General features: G+C 38.1%; 1 protein-coding gene across 2 annotated transcripts in view; it reads left to right on the top strand.

Annotated features, from left to right (window-relative positions):
• Positions 1–22304, top strand: part of EVC (EvC ciliary complex subunit 1) — a 55375-nt gene that overhangs the window by 4564 nt on the left and 28507 nt on the right. For both annotated transcript variants that reach the window (XM_034064548.1, XM_034064547.1), the window contains exons 3-11: positions 2413–2496; positions 3043–3275; positions 4188–4272; positions 6510–6608; positions 8894–9031; positions 12860–13018; positions 13951–14167; positions 16438–16586; positions 18780–18878. In XM_034064548.1, coding sequence (XP_033920439.1) covers positions 2413–2496; positions 3043–3275; positions 4188–4272; positions 6510–6608; positions 8894–9031; positions 12860–13018; positions 13951–14167; positions 16438–16586; positions 18780–18878 — 1263 coding nt within the window. The remainder of the gene's footprint in view (positions 1–2412; positions 2497–3042; positions 3276–4187; positions 4273–6509; positions 6609–8893; positions 9032–12859; positions 13019–13950; positions 14168–16437; positions 16587–18779; positions 18879–22304) is intronic.

Below are 22304 nucleotides of genomic sequence, written 5' to 3'. Positions count from 1 at the left end.
ATTCCTGTTATGAATTCCTTTTCTCTTAAGGGGACTTTTGATATTTTAATCGAGTTCTGGAGTTCTTTTTGGATGGGGGCTTGTTTGTTTTGTCTGTACGTTGTCCTTAATTTCAAAAGGCTGATGGGAAAAGAACACTGTCAACGTAAGAAATAGTTCTTAAGTACTGAAATCAGTGCTGATAGTTGATCCTGGATTTCCCTGGAGAAGGAAATTTATTACAAAATTTTGACATTTTTTACTAGCGCCTTCTTAGAGTCTCCAACTTTCAGTTGGACTGAGTAGACCAATGGAGGAAGAAAGAATAAGTTAAATACAGTGAATGTGTTTGCAAACAGCAAAATCCTCAGTGGCTTTCTTAGAGAGGAAGGTCCCTTGTCAGGTACCAGCTGGAGCTAACAGTGCAGAGTTCAAATGACTGCAAGTACTGAAACACTACTCTGGTGAGCTGGGATTCAAAGACAATTAGAGAAGCCATTTGGAAAGAAAAGTAGGAGAAGGTATATACTTAACCCATCCTCAGCCAAAAATTCAAATATTTTTTTCTTTATATCATCTCAAAATACCTTGAGAACCAGTCCTACTGTGTAGCTGTTAGATCACTGCCTTTCACCCATGGCTGATTTGATTTCTCTTGGTGAAGCTGAAGTCTGTTATATATACCTTAAATGCATGCAGAAAGTGTCAACTAAAGCCAGCTGGTCTGGTGCTTAGCTTGTAGTGAGAACTGTTTTTGAGACAAAGAGAAAATAGTCACTATTGTAAACACTTTACTGTTGGTTTAAATCCTGATAGGTAATTAATTTTCATTTCAGTTTTGTGATTGGGAATGGTGACAAACCATGGTTGGTCATTTTGCTTGAGTTAAAGTAAGGCATAAAAAATGAGCATTTATTAAATTCCCTTATGGAGTGTAAATCCTGTGGGAGAACTTGTGCAGTGATAAAACTTTGTGTCTTTTTGAAATGGGATCATGGTCTTTTAAGTGTGATCATTCACAACTATATCCATTTCCCAGAAATGTTAGTTCATTTATAACACATTAAGAAGGAACCTTGTTATTTTGAAGGGACTTAATCCCACCTGTTTGTCTAACTACTGAAGTTTGTTTTGTTTTTTTTTCTCTATTCATTTGTTCCAATTTGCAGAGACTGCTGTTTCTAGCATCACGTTGACAACTCATGAAGAATCATAGATGGAAAACACTTTTAATTAGGATCAGAAAAACATGTCTTTTCATTCTGAAACCTTTCACATTGCAATAATACTGTAATTACCATATTAATAATACATGGGTATTACATATGCCCACTGAGAAGCAGGTTGTATTAGTTCTAGCACATTTCAGTACAGCTTTGAGGCTTTGACTGGAGCTGCTCTGCCTCCAGCCATTGCAGAGCAATAGCTTTGTTGGCTTCTGTCCCTGCATATGTACCATGGCAGTGGGACTACTCAGTATGAGTTGGTGTTCTACATGATGACCCCATGCTTCTAACTTTATCAGTAAATCCAAAAATTACTTCTGGAAATAAAATAAATGAAGATGAAAAAGGTGCAATGATGGAAGTCCAATGAATGATGTAATTTGTTCTTCTCTTCCCATTCCTATTTTTGTAGACTCTGTTAGTGCTTTGATTTATCTATATAAAGTAAATTGTGTGTTGATGAATCAGATTCTTTCATTTCATGTGACAAACCCAGAGAAGCTGGAATAGGAAATCTCCTAAAGCTTGGATTTAAACACTCTATCTGTTGCTTACAGCCAACCTTTTATTAAGCCATACATAACCTCGCAAAACAAAGCTGGTTATCCAATTGTTCCAGTGCATAAAGCAGTAGCTAAGAAAGAGAAGAAGCAGAAAGTCACATTACGTGATGTAGCAGATTGTATGAAGAGAATGCATTATCTATAAAAAGTTCTTTGGTATTTTCTCTAGTTTATAGGTAGGGTTGTACTATAAAAGTTCTCCTAGGGAAAATGATGAATAGTTTTATTTAATCTGTTGCTTCTTTATTTAAATTGAAAGACAGGATTTATAACCATGATGATATCTGTGGAGCTTATATTTTAGTAGTTTCTATTAAGATAATTTCAGCCTCTTGTGAAATCTTTAGTTGCTGCTAAATAGGGGAGGGGGGAACAAAATGAAAATAACTTGTAAATACCAGGTATTGTGTATTTTCCGTTGCAGGAGTTTTGAAGCAGTGGTAATGACAAGAGTTCCCTTTTCTTAGTTTTATACACAGAATGAGTCTTATGAAGAGGCTTCTTGAGCCAAAGCAGAAACAGTCAATAAATGGTTAGCAATAGGAATTTAGAAGTTGTGTATCCAAAAGGGGCATGCAATGCTTACAGTAAATAACCATCAGATCTGCTGCTGTTCCAATGGTTTTCTGTTGTTTTCCATACAGGAAAGTGAGTCTCCTCTGAACAGTAATGTCACAGCATTTGCATTAAAGGCAAAAGTGATCTATCCCATCAATCAGAAATTTAGGGTAAGGTTTTAGATTTTACTTGTAAAAATTAATGACAATCATTCCGTTTCAGAGTAAATTGCAGTCATGTAATGGAAGAAAATTTACTGCCAATCTGCATAACAAGAGATCTTTCTCTGTTTAAAGTCCATTGACCGAGGGCTTATTCTGTATGCTATAAGCTGTTTTCAACTCCCCCTGACACATGCAGTGCTTCGCATGGTGTCTGGTCGATTTTCATTGTAGTCAAGAGACCATTTCTTCTCACTAACATTAACGATGTCTTCCCTTGGAAGTTGGGTCTGTCCAAGAAACCATAAGAAAAACCCTACAAGGATTTGTTCTTTAGTAAGAAAACATGCACCAAGCCAATAACCACAACAGAAGAGTGCTTTTCTGGGCAACGCAGAAACCTGTCAGTATGATGAATCTTAATTTAAGTGGAAGCACTTTTGCTGTGTATATTGTTTAATTTTTCCCTTGAAAGCAAACACTGCAAATTGATGAGATGTTTATTTTCCTTACTGTGTTGTATTAACCGACTTTGTGAATTTTCTTTGACTTTAGCCTTTGGCAGATGGCTCATCCAATCCATCTTTGCATGAGAATCCAAAGCAGGCGGTTCTGCCTAATCAGGTCATGGAGACATCTACATCAGGTAGCCTGGAATCCCTGAGCCAGGGAGATAAAGAGGATTGCAGTTCCTCCACAACAATACATTCCACAACAAGCGATGACAGATTTCAGGCTCGAGCCTTCCTCAAGGTGACCAGCTTCCCTGAAGTGCTGACATGTGAGAGGTAAGCAGTAAACCTGCCCTCTTGTTTGGTCATTTCCTAGTGTGCTCCAACAATCACTAAAGGTTTGGTGTAAACAAAGGCTGGTGTGTTCACCATATCAAGCCTAAAAGTGTTTGGGGAGATTAAAGTAATAGATCATGCTGCACATGGAAGGCCAGTTTGTTTCTTACAAAATTCTGCAAATCGGAACTTTGGCAAAAGCTGTCTTGTAAAATGTATGTCACTGTAGGATAAGGAGATCCCTTTGTTTTGGCTCAGATGCTCATTTCACAAGTGTAGTGGCATGCTAGACTGATGATGGAGTCCTCTGCACAGTACAGCAGAGGCATGTTGAGAACAGCAAGTGGCAATGGCCTGTCCTCTGTCTTAACAGGAACTACTCATGTTTTATTGTGGGAAAAGAGTTCCTTTCTCAGGCATGCCACTGCTGAGTGGGTAGAGCTAGTTGAAATGGACTGTCAGCTCTGACTTTCTTTCAGCTACCCTATGGCAAAGTAACCCTAGATGAATATGTAAGTGTCTGTATTCTCATTAGCAAGAACAAAGAAAATCATATTTGTGTCACTGTGAGGACTGGGGAAGGTACTAGTGATGAAGAGTATTTTCAAAATTTATACTCATGATAGCTGTTTTAATTTAAAGCCTTGGTGTAGCCACTCATGCCTATATTTATCCTGCCTTTTCCTAAAGGAAACTGCAACTCCAACTTTGTTAAAAGCCGTGTTTTGTTTTGCTTACTTTTATGTAGAGATACATTACCTGACAGAGAAGGCAATATAGAAGTGACTTGACTGTTGTTTTGGGGCAGTGCTTTTAGGAAAATCTAGTGGTTAAATGAAACTATTGTGTCGTTGTCCTTCTGTGTAACCTTTGTTTAGATTGGTATTAACACTTTTTTAATCTTTGTTTTAGTTTTGATGTTAAGCTCTGCCTTTGCAGTCTTACTTTAAAAGACCTCATGCTTCTTGATACTGAACTAAGAAAAGAAAAGCATGCGGTAAGTACTCATATCTTATAGCTGTTTGTTTTGACCATCTTAGTTGAATATCAGTTTAGGAAATAACATAAACAACTGGCTAGGTGGGAAGTAGTATAACAAAGTTGCATTTCCACAGTATTGTCTTTATTTTTTCTCCTGTTCTGCATATAATGTCAGCTTCCTAAAAGAATAAAATATAATTAAATATGTTGGGCTGTGAAATACAGAGGGTCAGACTGGATAATATAAAAAATTGGTTTTAAACTTTATGCCAGAGAATAAGGTACAGCACTTGAGTTTCATGAAAAGAGGGGGAAAGTTACTTAATAGATGAGTTTATGTCTCAAGGACAGTGTGCATTGCAATTCCAAGGACTCCAAAGTCTTTGAGTAAAGTGAAAATCTGGTTCTGCTGAATCAATATCATTGTGGAAAGTACAATAGTCATTATTTTGTAGGACTGAAGAATTAAAGTACCCATTTAAACCATAGCTAGCTATGGTTGTCACAGCATTCAGAGCAAAAAACCCCCTCACACAAGAAACCAAAAATGGATGTATGCTATTAAAGCCACAGAAAACTGTTAGAATTGTTTATGATGACTAGTTATGGTCAAGGACAGAATCATTACTGCTACTGAGTTTTATCCTAGTTAATATAAATTTAGCCATGAAGTATAGAGTTTTCTCCTCCCTTTCTTTCACAATCTCTGTTTGAACAGATTATAATTTCTGACATAATTTATTAAATGTACTAAGAATATTTCAAGGGGTGGGATTTTCAACACAATCCGAAAGAAGAAGCATGAAAGTAAACTTGGAACACAGCTTCTCTTCTGGTGAGTTGTTCCCACCTAAGTAAATGAGAAAGGGAACTTCAGATCAGATTCCAGAAGGAAGTTTAGCTTTACTAGGGAAGGTTGAACTTGATCTGGAAGTTAATCATCAATTCGTAAATGAAGGTAAAGTCACAACATGGTGATGTATTTGCAGAAACACTGAGAAAATGAGCATTTAACACACTTCAGGGCCCACCAGAATTTACAATGAAAGGCAGATGACTTTGACCTTTAGCCGAAGCTTTGAATAGCTTTATGTTTTTGCTAGCAGGAGAAAGGGTAAAAAAATGTCATTCCAGACAATAGTTTCTTCCTTTCCCACTTTGCTTTCTCTGATTTCAGTCAGCCTTTCTTAGCATCATGTCTAGAAAAAAGAAATTTGTCCTCCAGTCTTTTCTCGAATCCTTTTTTTTTTGTTTTTGTCTTTTTTATAGTATGTGCTGTCTTGGTTGTGTATGCTGAGACTTGTCAAACTCCTATCCAAAACATTGGCAAGTGTGATCCAAAACACAGCTGCTTTATGGTTTTCTCTTTTACTGAGCTAAAATTATAACATTTTCTAGCTTTTGCTCAGCTGAAATATTGGTTTTGATAACCGTTTTTTTATATCAATATGATTTTATTTATGTTTTTATATGTTTAAAATGGGCAACTTCTGTATCATCTGTTTTCAAGTACATGAATAACAGGCAGGTGGCTGTTGAATTTCACATATTTTTATCTTCACATTGGAAATTCCTGCAACAGTTAGTTATGAAGTGAGTTGTCTTTACACCGACACTCTTAACTGAGGCAGGAGAGAGGAGGTTATACAGAAATTATCCCAGCGCTCAAAAATATCTTTCTGAAGATACTAGTATTAGTCTTTCAAAATATATATATATCTCACTAAAAGGATCACAGCTGGAAAATGGATGTATATTTTTGTAAGAGAATGTAGTTAGAACTGGGTATGGTTACATTTGGGTGGTACATAAAAATGTTGATACTTCGTTTAACCAACTACAGTTGAAAACATAGTAACCCAAACTATTCTGTGATTCTATAATGAACACGTTAGTATCTTCCAGTTTTAGGTGTTCACTAAAGTTTAGAAAAATGGACATTATATTTTCAAGTGATCTGCATTTTCTCCAAGAGAGGATAGTTTTAAATATGTCAGTCTGGCTACAAGTTTATATGAGATTATGTCCTTGTCCTTGTTAGAATGTAACACCACCTTCCACACCACTTTTACTGAAGCCAGAGCCAAGAATTTTTACAATGGAAGTACAGCAGAGTTACTGATGATGCTTCTGTTATTTTGCTTATGATTCACTATATTCTCACTGATTGATGTAAATGAACAAGAGTTATCACAAAAATGTCCTTACGATGTTGGCACTTACCCTGGGTTTTGTTTCCTTCCTTTTAATTAGATGGTTATTCAGATTCTCAAAATACATGTTACAGACTTTTATCATAAAAAGAAGATTACTGATGATTTGTTTCAGAAGATTCTTTTAATTCAAGAAAACGTAAGTGATTTTGTTGGTTATGATTTAGGAACAACAGAAAATAAGAGTTAATCCCACCAGTTAGTGCAAGCTGCCACAGCAGGCTATCTCACCTGCTCCTTTTTAGCAGCAACGTAATTTGTAATCTTTTTCAGAAGTGCAAAGAAACTCCCTTGTTGGTTGATTCTCTCTATTGCTTTGTATGCATTTCCTCTTTGCTATTGGATGAGGTCATCAGGGTGGTGATATGTGTAATCTGTTAAGGATAAAAGTATTTTGTAGTTGAATCCATTCAAGCAAACAGAGCATTATGAACCTTATTTGCTCAGATTTAATAATCTCTAATTATCAAGTCTTTGTCTGGTCCTATGTGCCATTACTGGAAATAGCAGGAAATAGAAGTACCAGAAAGAAACTCAAGGCTTTCATCAAGGAAAAGTATATTTATTTTCCTCATTGTCCTTTTTCCTTCCACATACGTGCATTAAAATCCATATGCTACTTCTGAACTAGAAGACATATATCAATAGTTAAATTGCATTTGAAGTGGTGACAGTACTATTTTTAAGATTATTACAAAGAAAAGAAAAAGCTTTACAAAACTGAACAAAATAGGAGAGTTACTGGTTCCACTTTCTATTTTCCAGATTAGAGTCAGAGAAAAGTCTGGGTTGAAGGAGACTCCACCACTCTAAGAGCCTAGTCTAATAGTCAATTTTTTCACAGTAATGACAATTTTTTTTCTTACATAGGGATGGAATTCCACATTTAGGTGTGAGCCTGTCAGCTTGTCAACTCTGGTTGTTGAGATTTACTTTGCTTGTGCAGTCTCATAATCTGTGAATATCAGGAATCTCTGTAGTTGTATCTTATATCAGAATTTATTTTGCCTAAAAGCCATGCTTCTGACTTAAATCCTCAGTTTTAGTATTAAAGTTGATTGTATTTACTAAATGAAAAATGAGATCTGTTGTGTAAATCCCTTCTGATAATGACTTATAAACAGAGGTAATACAGATCAGACATGTTTCCCAGTATAGCCTAACCTTCAGTTGGCCTGGATGGCACCACTATCTTCATACATCTAACTGAGCTGCTGCAAGGCAAAAACTGATTTTTTTTAGGGTTTTAGGGTTTTTTAGGTTTTTTGTCATGTTTGTTAGATGCAGTGGTTTATTGAGTAGTCCAGTTGTTTAAGTGCCAATATGGGGTTCCTGTGTCCTATGCTATGGAGAGAAAGGTCTTGCAAACATGACAGCCTTAGAGCTGGGATATCATATAAGCAGCAAGGCTGGTTATAAAAATACTGTGTGAAAGAGACATTGGTTATAAGCAAACACAGTGGCACTGGAAACTATTTAATGTAATACTACATTGGAAACATGAAAGGTTTTATGATCTGTTGCAGAGAGCATTTTCCTCTTTTAATTCTGCATTGTAAGAAAAAATCACGTGATTTTTGATGAAATTGTTTGTGAAGCTTGTCAAAATCTGGTCACATTTCTTTAAAGTATAAGGTTATTAAGTTAATGCATTGAGACACAAAATTGAGTGGTATTAAAAGTAAATATTTGTTACGTAAGGCATGTTTCAGCAACTGAAGAATTATCCATGTCAGTACTAACCTGCTAGATAATACAGAAGACTAGTATTTGTCAGTAACATTAGCTTTCAGAAAAAATCATCCTGATTTCAAAGAATTTTACAAACCCATATAAATCAGGTAGCCTGTAATTTGTCCCTTACAAGCATTACAGGTGTATTTATCCCTGTGTGCTAGCACTGCAGAAAACATTATCATCTGATGATCATATCTGGATACTATCTATGGTTTTCAACACATTGTATACTGTCTATTGTTTTCAAAACATTGTACACAGTATGTATGGCTATGAGTGGCATTCATAGCTGCCATTTAAGATGGGGCATGTGCATTACAATAAAACATTTGTGAATAGGTTCAAAGGATTGTTAGTATGAAGGCTGTGGAGCAGTGTTTACTAAAACTTGAATTCAGCTTAAATGGACAACAGTCTTGATTGTACACACATAGTAGTGGAAATGTATGTGTTTGTATTAAGTGCAGTTCCTTGCCATATACCATATGTTTAAGTGCAGTTCCATATACCTTGATTTTATTTTGCTTGTTGCAGAACATTCATTATCCAGAGACAAAACTTTCTGAATGCTTTTGGTCAGCTTTCCTAGGCACGAGCCAGAACAGGCATACAAATTCACTCGTGAATTTAGAAGTTACGTCTGTTCTTTCTTTTTAACATACCAGTTGTTTTTTATTTTTTCCCCAGGATTTTGAAGAATTACAGAGACAGCTTGAGTCTCGACTCCAGAATACTGAGATGTCAGGAGCCCATAATTCAGAGTACCAGACTTTAGAAGATCTAGAAAGGAAAGAAAGGGAATATTCTGAGCACATAATAGATAATGTAACTTCCTATTTTTTCTAATATTTAATCTAATTCTTCAATGGGGAATGCTTATGTATTTTTCTTTAACTGTTGGCTGGTCCACTGTAGTTTAGATGTGCATGAGTACTGAAAGTATTTTTGCATTGCTACAGCAAAGTATTTCCAACTCCCTTTGGGCAGCAGTATGTTTTTTATACAAAAGCTGTTTTATCACACTGATTTTAGAGCTGAGAAATGTCTATTGATTGCCAGATGGTAAAGATTTATTTTAAGCCTGCGTATAGCCTTTTAAGACTTTTATTCTAGCACCTTTTTTTCTTCATTCGTCCATAACTAAGAGAGTAATAAGAGACTATAAGACTCTTTTAGCTCAAATAAGTACTAAGAAAGTAATTACTGTACAACCTTTTAGTATGCTTTGCACATTTATGTACATTTACATCGTTGATGTAGAAATACAGTTTAATAGCAAGCATTTGATTCTCAAAGGTTAATTTCTTTCTCATCAGTAGTGTCACTACATCCAATAGCTTGCAGGCTAGAAAACTGGTGGTTAAAAATATTCTGTGTACTTTTTCCAGTAAACTGAGTCATCTGACAGGTATTCTAGTTCCCAGTCCTGTTTTTGAGGTTTGAGCAAATTTAATGCTGATGAAAATGGAAGACTGACTAGTCAGACTGATGGCTCTGTGAGCTGCCTGTGCTGATTGACTGTGGCACTTCAGCTGTGAAGTAAGCAGCCCATCATCTCAGCCTTGGGCTTTTTTATAAAGGAGCAAATATTTTTTTCATATCTAGTGGTTTAGTGCTTCACTGAGAATTTTCTCAGCTTCTTCTTGATTCTCTGTACCTTTCACTTTGTAGTGGAAGTACTGGTAACGATGGTACACGTGTGTCAGCTTTCTTTTGCAATTTAACTTTGCTCTGTGAAAGATTGATTGTTTAGAGTCCTCCAGAGTTAGCTTCATAAAAAAGCTACAGGCAGCCTTGCTGAGCAACATGAGGCAGCTATTCACCAGTAGCAGTCATCCTTCAGTGGGCCTGGCACTCTTAAGCCAGCAGATGCTTCATCCATATTGAAAATTATTTCCCTGTACGCAGATTCATATAGTCAGGACCTTGAACTAATCCACTCTTCCCTGCATTATGTAAAGATTTTTTTTTTGTCAAACTCACAGATGCCATAGTCACACTCACGGATACTTCATACAAATCATGGTGATGAACACACTCTCTTATCTTTATGTGTACTGGGAATCCCATTGACTACCACAGAATATTCACAGTTGTGCACAATCATGTTTGTGGGACTGGAGCTTAAAACCAGACATACCGGTATGATAATGTATCAGAATTGGCACATGTACTGCACTGATACTACATAAGTACTTATTTCCAGTACAGGTAATAAAGTGCTGTGTAGCATGTGACTAGGAAAGACTTTGTGAAAAACTGAAAATTTTCAATTTCCCTTTTTTAGCAAAAATCTTGTTTGACTGGAATAGCTGCTCCTGTAGCTAAACAGACTTACCAGAAAAAGGACAGCACTTTGTTACCTCCTTTACATTTGACCATTAGTACTGACAACATGATTGGCTTTTAGAGATGCAATATGCAGAGAACTAGCAACAAATTCGTAGCAAGTTATACCAAATGACTACAATTTAAAAGATCAAAGTTGACCTACTGGTTATGTGCCACCAGTACGTTTATCATCATATAGTAAATAGACTCTTCAGCTTTACAAAATGTTCTCTGTAATTAATTCTGAAAGCTATCTGTAGTCTCAGTGACTTCTTAGTAGACTTACATGCCTCTTACTGTAGTCGTAGAATCACAGTATAGTTAGGGTTGGAAAGGACCTTAAGATCATCGAGTTCCAACCCCCCTGCATGGGCAGGGTCACCTCACACTAAACCATCTCACCCAAGGCTTCATGCAACCTGGTCTTGAATACTGCTAGGGATGGAGCATTCACAACTCCCCTGGGCAACCCATTCCAGTGCCTCATCTCCCTCACAGCGTATCAACAGAACCACACAACTTGGTGTCATTGGCAAGCTTGCTGAGGGCACACTCAATCCCACTGTCCATGTCACCGACAAAGATGTTGAACAAGACCAGTCCCAACACCGATCCCTGAGGGACACCACTCATTACTTGTCTCCAGCTGGACATTGAGCTGTTGACCACAACTCTTTGCATGTGGCCTTCCAGCCAGTTCTTTATCCACCGAGTGGTCCATCTATAAAATTGATGTCTCTCCAATTCAGAGACAAGGATGTCATGTGGGACAGTGTTGAACGCTTTGCACAAGTCCAGGTAGATGATGTCAACTGCTCCACCCCTGTCCATCACTTTTGTAGCCCCGTCATAAAAGGCCACCAAATTGGTCAGGCAGGATTTCCCCTAGTAAAGCCATGCTGGCTGTCACCAAGCACCTTGTTGTTTTTCATGTGCCCTAGCATGCCTTCCAGGAGAATCTGCTCCCAGATTTTGCCAGGCACAGAGGTGAGACTGACTGGTCTGTAATTCCCTGGGTCATCCATTTTCCCCTTCTTGAAAATGGAGGTTAATATTTCCCTTTTTCCAGTCGTCAAGAACTTCACCTGTCTGCCATGATTTTTCAAACATGACGGCCAGTGGCTTTGCAAATTCATTCATCAGCTCCTTCAGGACCCGTGGATGGATCTCATCAGGTCCCATGGACTTGTGTACGTTCAGGTTCTTAAGATGGTCTCGAACCAGATCCTCATGTACAGTGGGCCCAAGGTCTAGGTTTTCACAGTCCCTGTGTCCTCCTTCCAAGACTTGGGTGGTGCGGTCAGAGCCTTTACAGTGAAGACTGTGGTAAAGAAGCCATTCAGAATCTCAGCCTTCTCCAAGTCCTGTGTAGCCAGTTCTCCTGAAAGTTTCCGGAAGGGGCCTACATTGTCCCTAGTCTGTTTTTTATTTGTTATTTACCTATAGAATCCTGTTATCCTTAAAATCGCTAGCCAAGGTTAATTCTAACTGGGCCTTAGCTTTCCTAACCTGGTCCCTAGCTTCCTGGACAACATCCCTGTATTCATCCCAGGCCTCCTGTCCTTGCTTCCACCTTTTGTAAGCCTCTTTTTTTCTTCAAAGTTTCCTCAGCAGCTCCTTATCCACCCAAGGGGTCTCCTGGCCCTCCTGCTGCACTTCTTTCTAGTTGGTATGCAACACTCCTGAACTTGTAGCAGGTGATACTTGAATATCAAGCAACAGTCTTGGGCCCCCTGCCCTCTAGGGCTGTATCCCATGGAACCTTACTAAGCAGGTTCCTGAAGAGGCCAGAGTCTGCTCTGTTGAAGTCCAGGGCAGTGAGTTTGCTGCACGCTCTTCTCACTGTTCTGAGGACCTCGAATTTGACCATCTCGTGATCGCTGCATCCAAGGCTGCCCTGGAGCATCACATTTCCAACGAGCCCTTCCCTGTTTGTAAGCATGAGGTCAAGCACGGCACCTCTCCTCATTGGCTCCTCTATAACTTGTAGAAGGAAGTTGTCTTCCACAATAGAGGAACCTCCTGGATTGCTTGTGCTGGGCCATACCGTCACTCCAACAGATATCAGGGTGGTTGAAGTGTTCCATGAGAACAAGGGCCTGTGAGCATGAGGCTTTTCCTACCTGTCTGTAGATTGCTTCATCCACAGAGTCCTGCAGATCCTAGCAGATCCCCACAGTAATGTCTCCCATGGCTGTTTTCCCTTTAACCTTCACCCACAAACTGTCACCTGCTCAAAATACTAGAGATTGCTGAGACTGCTAATCAAATGCTAGAGATTGATAAGGAAACATGTATTGGTTTCTTATTCATATTCCACAGATGGAAACTTTCTGGAAGCAGACTGACAAAGCCCAGCAGGCTTTTTTGGACGAATCAAAATGCTCAAGTGCCAAAGCAACAAAGATAATGATGGATCTGACCGAGAAGATGATTGCAGTAGAAAGCTTATTAAGTGAATCTCAAGATTTGCAGGCAATGGTAAAGTACAAAAAGAAATAGAAGTTAAGAGAGATTTAGTCAATCTGAACACAAAAGAATGATTCAAGCGTACAGATTCTGTCAGTCCTGCCTGAGGAATGATGTAGACTCCTTATTTCAGTTGCCTCTTTCAGTTTTGTTGTGAAGAGCTCAGCTTCCATTGCAATTTATGAAGACTCACAAAAAGATAAACTCTGCACTTGAGTTCTCTTTCTCAAAATAGTGTTGAGGCAGTCATGTTAGGAAAAAGTGATACTAATACAGCCAGCATACCAGAGCAAGAGTGCTAAATCTAATTATGAAGGAAAATTGTTATCCTCAGCATTAGGACATTTCTTTTTGTTTCAAAGTATTTATTCCACTTTCACTGATAAATTGCTGTGTGACTCTGTGTCCAGTGACTTTAACTGGAATTGAAAAGCCTTAGCATCTGTTAGTGATACAGTCTTAAGAGGGAAAGATGTGTTTACAAATGCATCAGCACTGTGCTTTATGTTGTTTTAAATCTTAACATCCTTAATTCATTTTGCACAGGACTTACTGGAAGAGTTAATTTGTAGATTAACATTACAATCAGTCTAGCCCACTGCATTTATTAGTAATTTGGAGAATAAAGGGATAGCTAATTTTATTTGGTTTACCAATAAACAGGTACAGTAATTATTAGCTTGTTACTTTTGCATTGGAGTAGCTAAGTAAACTAAGCTGTCCAGGTATGAAAATAGCAATTGAGCATGCAATAAACCCACTGTTATCCTACACCAGTCAAGATTTTCAGAAGTATTTAAGTACAGGAGATTGTTATTCACACGGTCTTGAGAAGCCTCCTTAGTTTTCTGTATAGTTTGTGAATGAAAATTTCAGTGAAATGGCAAACACAACTGAAGACTTATTCTTGGTTTCTAAACAGGGCTTTTTAATGTTTGTTTTAGGATATTCAGGAAAGGTTATTCAACAGGGAGCTTATGGTGAAAATGATCGATTCACTGAAGTCCTGTATACCAGAAGAGTGCAAGTGTAGATTAAATATTGTATCAAATATTCTGGACCATTTAACTGTAAAGAATAATCTCTCAGTCCGACAAAAGGAAGAACTTTTAACAGATCTGCACAAGGCCTTTTGGGAACAGTTGGCACATTTCAGTAATGGTGAGTACTTAGAGCAGAGATCATGACTTAACAAATATGGGTATAAATTCTCATTAGTGTGTTATAGCTTCAGCCCTATTCTTCTCTGTTTTAAAAACATATTAATGAATTGGCAAACACTGTTATTGTGATGGGTGGATGCTCAGAATTGAAACTTTGGCTTTAAGCCTTTTAGGTCTTGTTCCAGGCATTACTATGAAATTACTCCACAGTTCACATGATCTATACCTTCTTTCATTAATTTGAAGATTAAAGAACAGTCACATTTGTTACAAGTATCTGTGAGATTTCTCCATTTACTGCTCAGATACTTGACATTGTCGATGATACTGGCTAACATGAGGGACAGTAATAGCTGTATACATGCAGAAGACTGTCTTATGATCTCCTGCTAGCATGTGGAGCCAGAAGATACACAAAACATAGTCGTGCTATCACTCTTGTGAAAACATAATTTTAAGGCAAATAATCTTTAGATAAACCTGACTTTTACTATATGAGACTAAAAATACTTTAAAAATGGAGTCTTTTCCTCTTCCTGTTGCATGCCTTCACATTGCCTGTCTGTTAAATACACGGTTATAACAGTCTAAGCTGACTGACTGACAAGGTTCTCCCTGTGTCACTTGGCGTGTTGCCTAATGCCCAGCATATTGAGAAACATACCCCCAACTTTTCTGATAGGTCCTGTACCAAAGGCTCCGTGCTTCAGGTCTCATGGAAAATTATAGTACACGTTCAGCAAAAACGAGGAGTTTTTTACTCTCAAACATTTTCCAGAACCATTGCTGTTATTAGTGGGCATATTTAAAGAAAATTGTCCTAACAAAATGTCAGGGTTAGAGTTTAGTGAACTAGATAGTCAGAATGAATGTAGTCTTGTTGCAGTATATTCTAGCTGCAGTGCTGCTCATTCACTTTCAGGCTTCATGCTGATAATTTGTGCCATGTCTCAGTCAGGAGTTCACAGAATCGCAGAATGGTTGAGATTGGAAGGAACCTCATGAGGTCATTTGGTCCATCCCCCCCTTACTCAGGCAGGGTCAGCTATAGCTGGTTGGTTGCCCAGGAAATGGAACATGATTAAAAAAGTAAAACCAAAAATAATCTGGAGTGCAGCATTTTCACACGTGAGTCTGTGTTGACCTTGCTTATGAGCTCCTAAATACATAAATTGAACTGTACCTGTAATTTGTAAGCAGAGCACAAAGCCAGCAAGACTGTGCTGCTAGGAAACAAACAAGGAAGTAGTAAAGAATCAAGTAGTGTTTAAAAATAACAGTTGCTGTTTGTTCAGATGACATTTTTATTACAGGCTTTCTTGTACTTTCAGTGCACTTTCAAGTGTTTTGTGTATCATCAGTCTGTGGATAAGCACAATAAATTAGCATGGAGAATAAGTAAACTGCTTGGTACTGTACTAATGCACTCCTTTATTTCTCTGCAAAGTGATTTCTCATAGTCGCAACAGCATGATGTGGCAGAACAGCAGCCACAGAAGACTGTTCTTTTGCATTCCCCTTTAGCTGCCTGAATTGGGGTGACATAATGGTCTAGGGAAGGACAAGTGGAGGGAAATGAATAAAGTTCTTCTTATGCGGACAGGCAGTGAGTCAGAATGTAGTTGCAGAACATTGAAAGCACCAATTCCACTCCAGCACAGGGTCCAGATAGACTCAGGAATTTATAAATCACTTGGACCTACAGGGGAGGTGAAGAGGGGAGAAACTTGGTCCCAAATATTTCATGGTACAAGCACAACATTGGAGGGATCTTAACAACTTTTGCTGCAGGCTCCTGGATGAGTCACTTTGGGAGGCTGGTATGGCTGCATGCCAGTTCAAGCAAATCTGAACTAGCACTGCTCTGGATCTTTTCTCCATGCCATACGTTGCTGCCTCTGTCCTTGCAGCATCTGCATATCTGCAATTAAGTAATGAGCCGCTTCTTTTGGGGTGCTGTAGGTGGGAATCTGTTTCTTGAGCTAACATACTGGCTTTGCATGAGCAGCAGCATCAGTGACAGGGAGGGCACAGGATGGTAGTGATACAAAAACCTGGTGAGTTAAATGCCAATATAACAACCCAAAAGTTCACATCTAAAGAGTGTCAGGGTAAGACTTAAATTTGAAGTTTTCCATTGATTCCAGTGATTACTTGCCTCTTTCACTCACTAAAAGTTTTCTGTGAGCTTATGGTGTGTGACAATAGAGGATGCTAATTTCTCCATGTGGAGTTGCGGTATCTAATCATGAGTGTTTTATGCTCCAGAATATATCCAGCAAAGCAAAGACCTGATCTTGAAACTACTTGAGAGCTGTGCAAAGAAGAAAGAAGAGTTCAAACACAGACAGAAAGCTGAACAAGGCAGTCTCCTCAGTAAAACTTTTCGTAATGAAGATGTTCACGATTTTCTTAAGGTGAGCACATAAAAGCTTATTTTCACTGTTCCATTATTTTTTAAGGCCAGATATATTATAGATTCCTCCCTGTTCAATAAAGTTGTGAGTTTTGAGTCTTCCTGAGAGTTGAATATAGTAGCACAGGGAAGATAGTGTCAGACACTTATTGCCTAGGCTTGCTTAGAGACTTTTTCTCCAGTATTGGTCTTGTTGCATTGGAACAAAATGCTGAAGGGTATTAATGCTAGATTGCGTGTTTTGTAGAAAACATTTTTTACTGAGATAGTATGTGTTTGGTTAAGCATAGGAAATCTCTGGAAGAATATATCTCTCCTGCCTTACAGAAGAAAGCAGGCTGCACTGATGTAATTGCTTTCCTATGAGTGAGGTTACTAAGCTCAAAAGACTATCAAATTTCATGTAAGCTGAGGGAAAACTCATTATGGTTGCTGGCAGGATACATTAGAGAAGGTTTGCCATAGATAATTTAATATGGTATACAGTGGCCAGTGTAATGTTTTCTTGGCCCTATTTTCTATAAAGGTCCATTGTTACAGTTCAGAATACATATAGGAGATCCTATAACCACTGAGAACTACAGACCCAAGTTATTAGGAAATAATAATAAAAAAATCAATCCTCAATTTTCATAAAAAGAAATAATTTAAGGTTAAAGTGGTTAACATCCAGCACCATTAAACTTTTGATGAAATCTAATAACTTAGATAAATTAATCTATGAGAAGACTCAGATTCCAGCTGTAATAAACTGTCAAAATTTATTGATCTCAACACTGCAATTTTGTACTGCAAGGCCAAGTTCTTCAATTATATTGTATGAATTGGATAATGGAGTTACTGTTCTTGTATGCAACACCTGTGCAGCAACACCTCACTTCAAAACCAAAGGTTTCAGACACGTTAAAAGAGTAGAGCACATTTTACCTCTTTGGCTTTTCATAACTTGAGACAAATAATTCTGTCACACATTTTTGTAGCCATTGAGCACTTGTGAGTGTATTTTCTGTATATACATCACTCAAAACTCTTGGATGCATCCAAAAAGCTTAAGGAATTTTGTATCAAGATTTCTCCCCTGTTAAGTTAAAGCCACACAGCTTTGTGCAAGAGATGCTGTGTTCTGTACATCTTAGGAAAGCTAACAAATGCACTTAAACTGTAGACTAATGATCTGCTTATGACAAGCAAGTAGAAGTGGGCAGCTTACTCTTCATGTTGCAGGACACAATACAGCTGAGTCTTAGTATTTTCAAATGTCTGTGTGCAAATAATAAACCAAGTCAGAAATTTAAGCCTTTCTGCTACCACAGTGGAGAGAGCCCTTTCTTCCCCCAGAACAAATAGGGTCTTGAGTCCAGAAACTCTTTGAAGAATAAAAAGAAATGATATCTATTTCCCATTTAACTCCCATGGTTTGACTTAAATAGTCCAGTAATTATTTTGTATAAACAATCCCCTCAGAACTGAGGAGATTTTATACCTATTTTATACCTGTTTCATTGTTTCACAGCCAGCCCAGTGAAGGAACTGGTTCTGAATCCTCACCATGAGCCCAGAGTTGTACCCATCAAATGCACCTTTCTTCTTTGCCTTGCCCCCTGCACCTCATCAAAAGGCTCGCACCACCATGATAGCAGTCTCAGCAGTAACTGAGCTTTCTGCTGAATATAAAGTGCTTGCCAGTTATGAACGTGGATTTTGCAATGAACTTTCTTCACATCAGTTTCTTTTGAACACAAGTTGGATGGTAATGATTTAGCTGCTGCAGCTCTGAATTTTTATATGGCAGAATGACCTAGATAGTTAAGGTTAGATAGAGTCCCTGTATCATTCTGTCTCCTTCTCTTTCCACTGGAAAAGGAGCACTTTTTTTTACCTTTTCTTTTTCTTTTCTTTTACTGTCAGAAAATACACAAATGATCAAATGAAGCACACAAGCCAAAAAGTGCCAGTTACAGTACTGGGTATGTATTATTTAACCTGAATTGCTTAGGCTATGGAGTTTCATATTTAAGACTGTGTATGCTCAAATTAAGGTGGTAAGGCAATATCCCTCTGACTTACAATTCCAGCTGAACACTTAACTGTAGTGATGGTACATGGCAGAGGGATCAAAGAAAGGAAAGGGAGAATCACAAGAAGGTATCAAATTTTTTTCAGCTATTTAAATACAGCTGTTGTGTTTTTTTAGGCTTACCATGAATTGCTAGAGAAGCATCGGCAAGCACAGTGGGAACTGGAGGAGGAGGATGACTGCGAGGCCACGGAGGCTATTACAGCTCTCTACAAGGTGCCATCTCTAGTGATATACATATGTCATTTACTAATATAAATCCTGAAGATCACCTAACCCCACACACAATGTCAAGCCTTGGGAAGGATTGAGAAATAGCAGGAGATATGGTGGCTCTGCCGCCACAGCACAGAGGTCCACGTTAGCTTGCCTTTTCCATGATCTTCCCAATGCACTACATTTCCTAACCTCATGGTGGCTGACAAGGCTGCAATAATGCTGAGAGCATATATGTCTGGCATTACATTATCAGGAGATACACTTCATTTATGTAGCATAATTATCTCCTCTGCACTGTGGTAGGATGATACAATTATCTCCAAAAATAATTCTCTTGTTTCTCTTCCTCACAGAGAAGTTGTTTTGACACTAGTTAGTTCACTGAAATAAGTTCAGATCTTTGGTGTAAGTAATATTTTATATTTCTTTATATTCTGATTTGGAAAATATGTAAATGCTTCATACTTTTGCACCATGTTAAATTATTTTGTGTCTGCACTGAAAATGTGCGATAACGTGGTCTATTTCATGAAGCCCAAAACCAGCTAGCAGTGACCTTTAATTAGGCTGGAACAAATCACTTTCAGCTCAACTGGATCCTTGTCATGATTAATTATGACCAGATCAGGGTATTATAGAAACTTGTAGTTCCTATTATATTAGAATAAGATACCCACACAGTCTTAATTAGCATTAGTCCAAATGCACTTTTTCAAATTCAATTGATAAAAAATCAAAGCAACTGTATTTAGAACAAGTAGTTTTGCCATGGTTTTATGTAGTAGTGCAAGCAACAGGATATTTGATAAGCACTACTCCTTTGGAGAAAGGATTGGAGAAAGGAAAAGTTTGCTTGGATGGCTGTGCCAGTGAATTAGAGTAGATTAATTGTGCAAAGCTGTATAATTTAAGTAGAATCATCATGTCTTTTGATACTGCTATGTGCAATCCATTCTCCAGAGTTACTAATTTATCCATCTCCTTCCTCAACTCACAGGAAGTTTCTGGAGCCCAAACAATTCTTTTTTACCCTGTGCAGTTCCACCTCATTTGTGAAATTATATTGCTTTCCTTTATTGTGTGCTTTGCTTCAGCAACATTAAGATCAGACTGAAAATCTTATTTCTTTCAGCACTGTTAGCTAAGTTTTCTTTTCCATTAAAGAAAAATTGGTTTGGGTGAGTTAAGTGTTTATAGAATTGCCAAGTTGCCAGGAGAGCTGCATAAACTTGAACCCTGCCAATTCACCCAGTGCTAAGCCATTATATGCCATATTACAGCTGCTCTCTTATTCCTAGATCCAAAAAAACACTGCCAGACATGAAAAACTGCAAGTACTGTGATCCAGCTGGCATCTGTTGAATAGGGGCCCACAAATCCTAATTTACACCTTTTTTCTTTTACAAAACATTTTTATTGTGACATTTAACATAAAGAGCAACTGCGCTTTCTCCCCTTAACCCTAAATACAGTTACTACAGACTGTTTTAGGAGAGCAGACTGCCTCTGAATATACCTTGTAAGCAGCATAAGTTAGAAAGAGGGAATGCAAATAAGCATAGCCCTACTGCAGGTAAATGGAGTTGTTCTGACTTCTACAGCTGAGGTTAGTGCAGTAGTTATACATATGTTGTCCATTACCTGGGGCATAAAAGCAAAAGTAGATTTGCCATTAAGGTAGGGGGTTGCATCTCACAACTACAGTGCCTTTGCTTCTCTCCCTGCTTTACCCCACTTTCAGAGAAGTGCATCTTGGACAAACAGAAGCCTTTCCTTGGGCAGCAGGGCTTTGCCTCTTCACTTGGCTTCTCTGTGTTTCTGCTAGGGTGATAACTTTATTGCTACCAGTGGGGAAGGCAAGATACCCATGTGAAGGCAGCAGTGATTTGAAGTACTCTATGGTGCAGTGGTGTTATTGCAGCTCAGGTAGACAGGCAAGCAAACATTAGACTCACCAGATGGGTACCAGCAACCCTTATGTGGCAATAGTCAGCACTGTGCTACAAAATCTATGTCCCGGTCAGATTTGGACCAGCTAATTTGTAGAACATCTATGAATGTTAGATGCCAGCAAACTAGCCAGCTAGTTTGGGAACATCTGCAAACACTGCAAATCTCCCTGCTGTCATTCCAGAAGGCCTGTACTCCTAAATCTTAGCTGATAGTCATTTGCCTTGCACTTTGTTGGAAGGTTTGGACTCTGCTGTTTCTGTACGGTGAGCAAAAAAAAAGTTCAATTAAATGTTTGGTTAAACATTCTATTGTTTACTTAATCTCCATATTTCTATCACTGAAAGCATGTGTTACTAAGTGTAAGTTAGAGGGCAGGAAAAGAAGTTCATGAGTGGAGAGTTGTGTTCTGTTCTTTTATACCATTCTAGTAGAAACAGAAGCTTAGCAATATTACTGAAAAAAACTGAGTGAAACTCCTGAACTCACCCTGGCATGCTCCACGGATACTTAGATTAATATTCCACAGCTTGTGGTCCACAAAGTATCTACAGACAGATTGCAAGACATTGTAAAAAAATGCATTAATATATTTGTAAACACAGTCAGAGTGGAAAGAATTAGAAGTAATTAAATATTCAACCCAGTTTTTATTTTGTTGCAAATGAAAATTAGCCTTTGAAAACTGCACAAAGTAGTTTAGATTTCCCACACACAGAAGTAAATAGCTGTCACATTTAAAGGAAGTAAAACTGAGATGTTTTACTAGGAGCTAATTACCTAAATCCAAGAGGAGGAAAAGTGTTATCACAATGTTTCCATAATGAAAATTTAGCAGTAGCATCCTATATGCCTCCTCTCCCAAGCAGTTCATACTCTCTACTGGTCCAGGATTAAAAAAAATACCACATATTCTGGGCTGAACAATCTTGTGTTGTCCAGTACTCACAAGATTTAGGATTCCAGACAACTTCCTGCTTGTGTACCCATTGCCATCTTGACTTTGGTTGGAAACCCCTAGAACTGGAATGAATCACACCTTGCTTTTTTATGTTAAGGGAAACAGAACCCAAACCATGGTGGGATATTTTGTTTTGTTTTTTTCCACATCCAAGTTCTCTCTTAAGTTGTTTGGGCATCATCAATATCGCAATTTATAAGCACCAATATCCTAGTAAAGAACAGACACTTTGGTTCGAACAAATGACAATTTGGAGTAATATCCAGTAAGTTCATGTACTGTAACAGCACCTGTGTTGGAGAGATGCATAATGCCAACTTACCTAGAGTGACATCCTATCCTCAGGCATACCTTCAGCTAAGAGCAGTTACTAGCAGCTTTCAAAGCAACTGTCTTAGAGCACACAGGTGCCTCCATCCTATATCAACTTTCTAAACCATCCACCCCCCTTTAAGTACTGTAGCAAAACTCACACTGTAGATGACAAGCTAGAATTGCTTGCATTTTTTGGA

The sequence above is a fragment of the Melopsittacus undulatus genome, chromosome 7, assembly GCF_012275295.1.
Source record: "Melopsittacus undulatus isolate bMelUnd1 chromosome 7, bMelUnd1.mat.Z, whole genome shotgun sequence".
Lineage (NCBI taxonomy): Eukaryota > Metazoa > Chordata > Aves > Psittaciformes > Psittaculidae > Melopsittacus > Melopsittacus undulatus.
The sequence above is the reverse complement of the archived record's forward strand: the minus strand, read 5'-3'. Positions and strand labels throughout refer to the sequence as shown.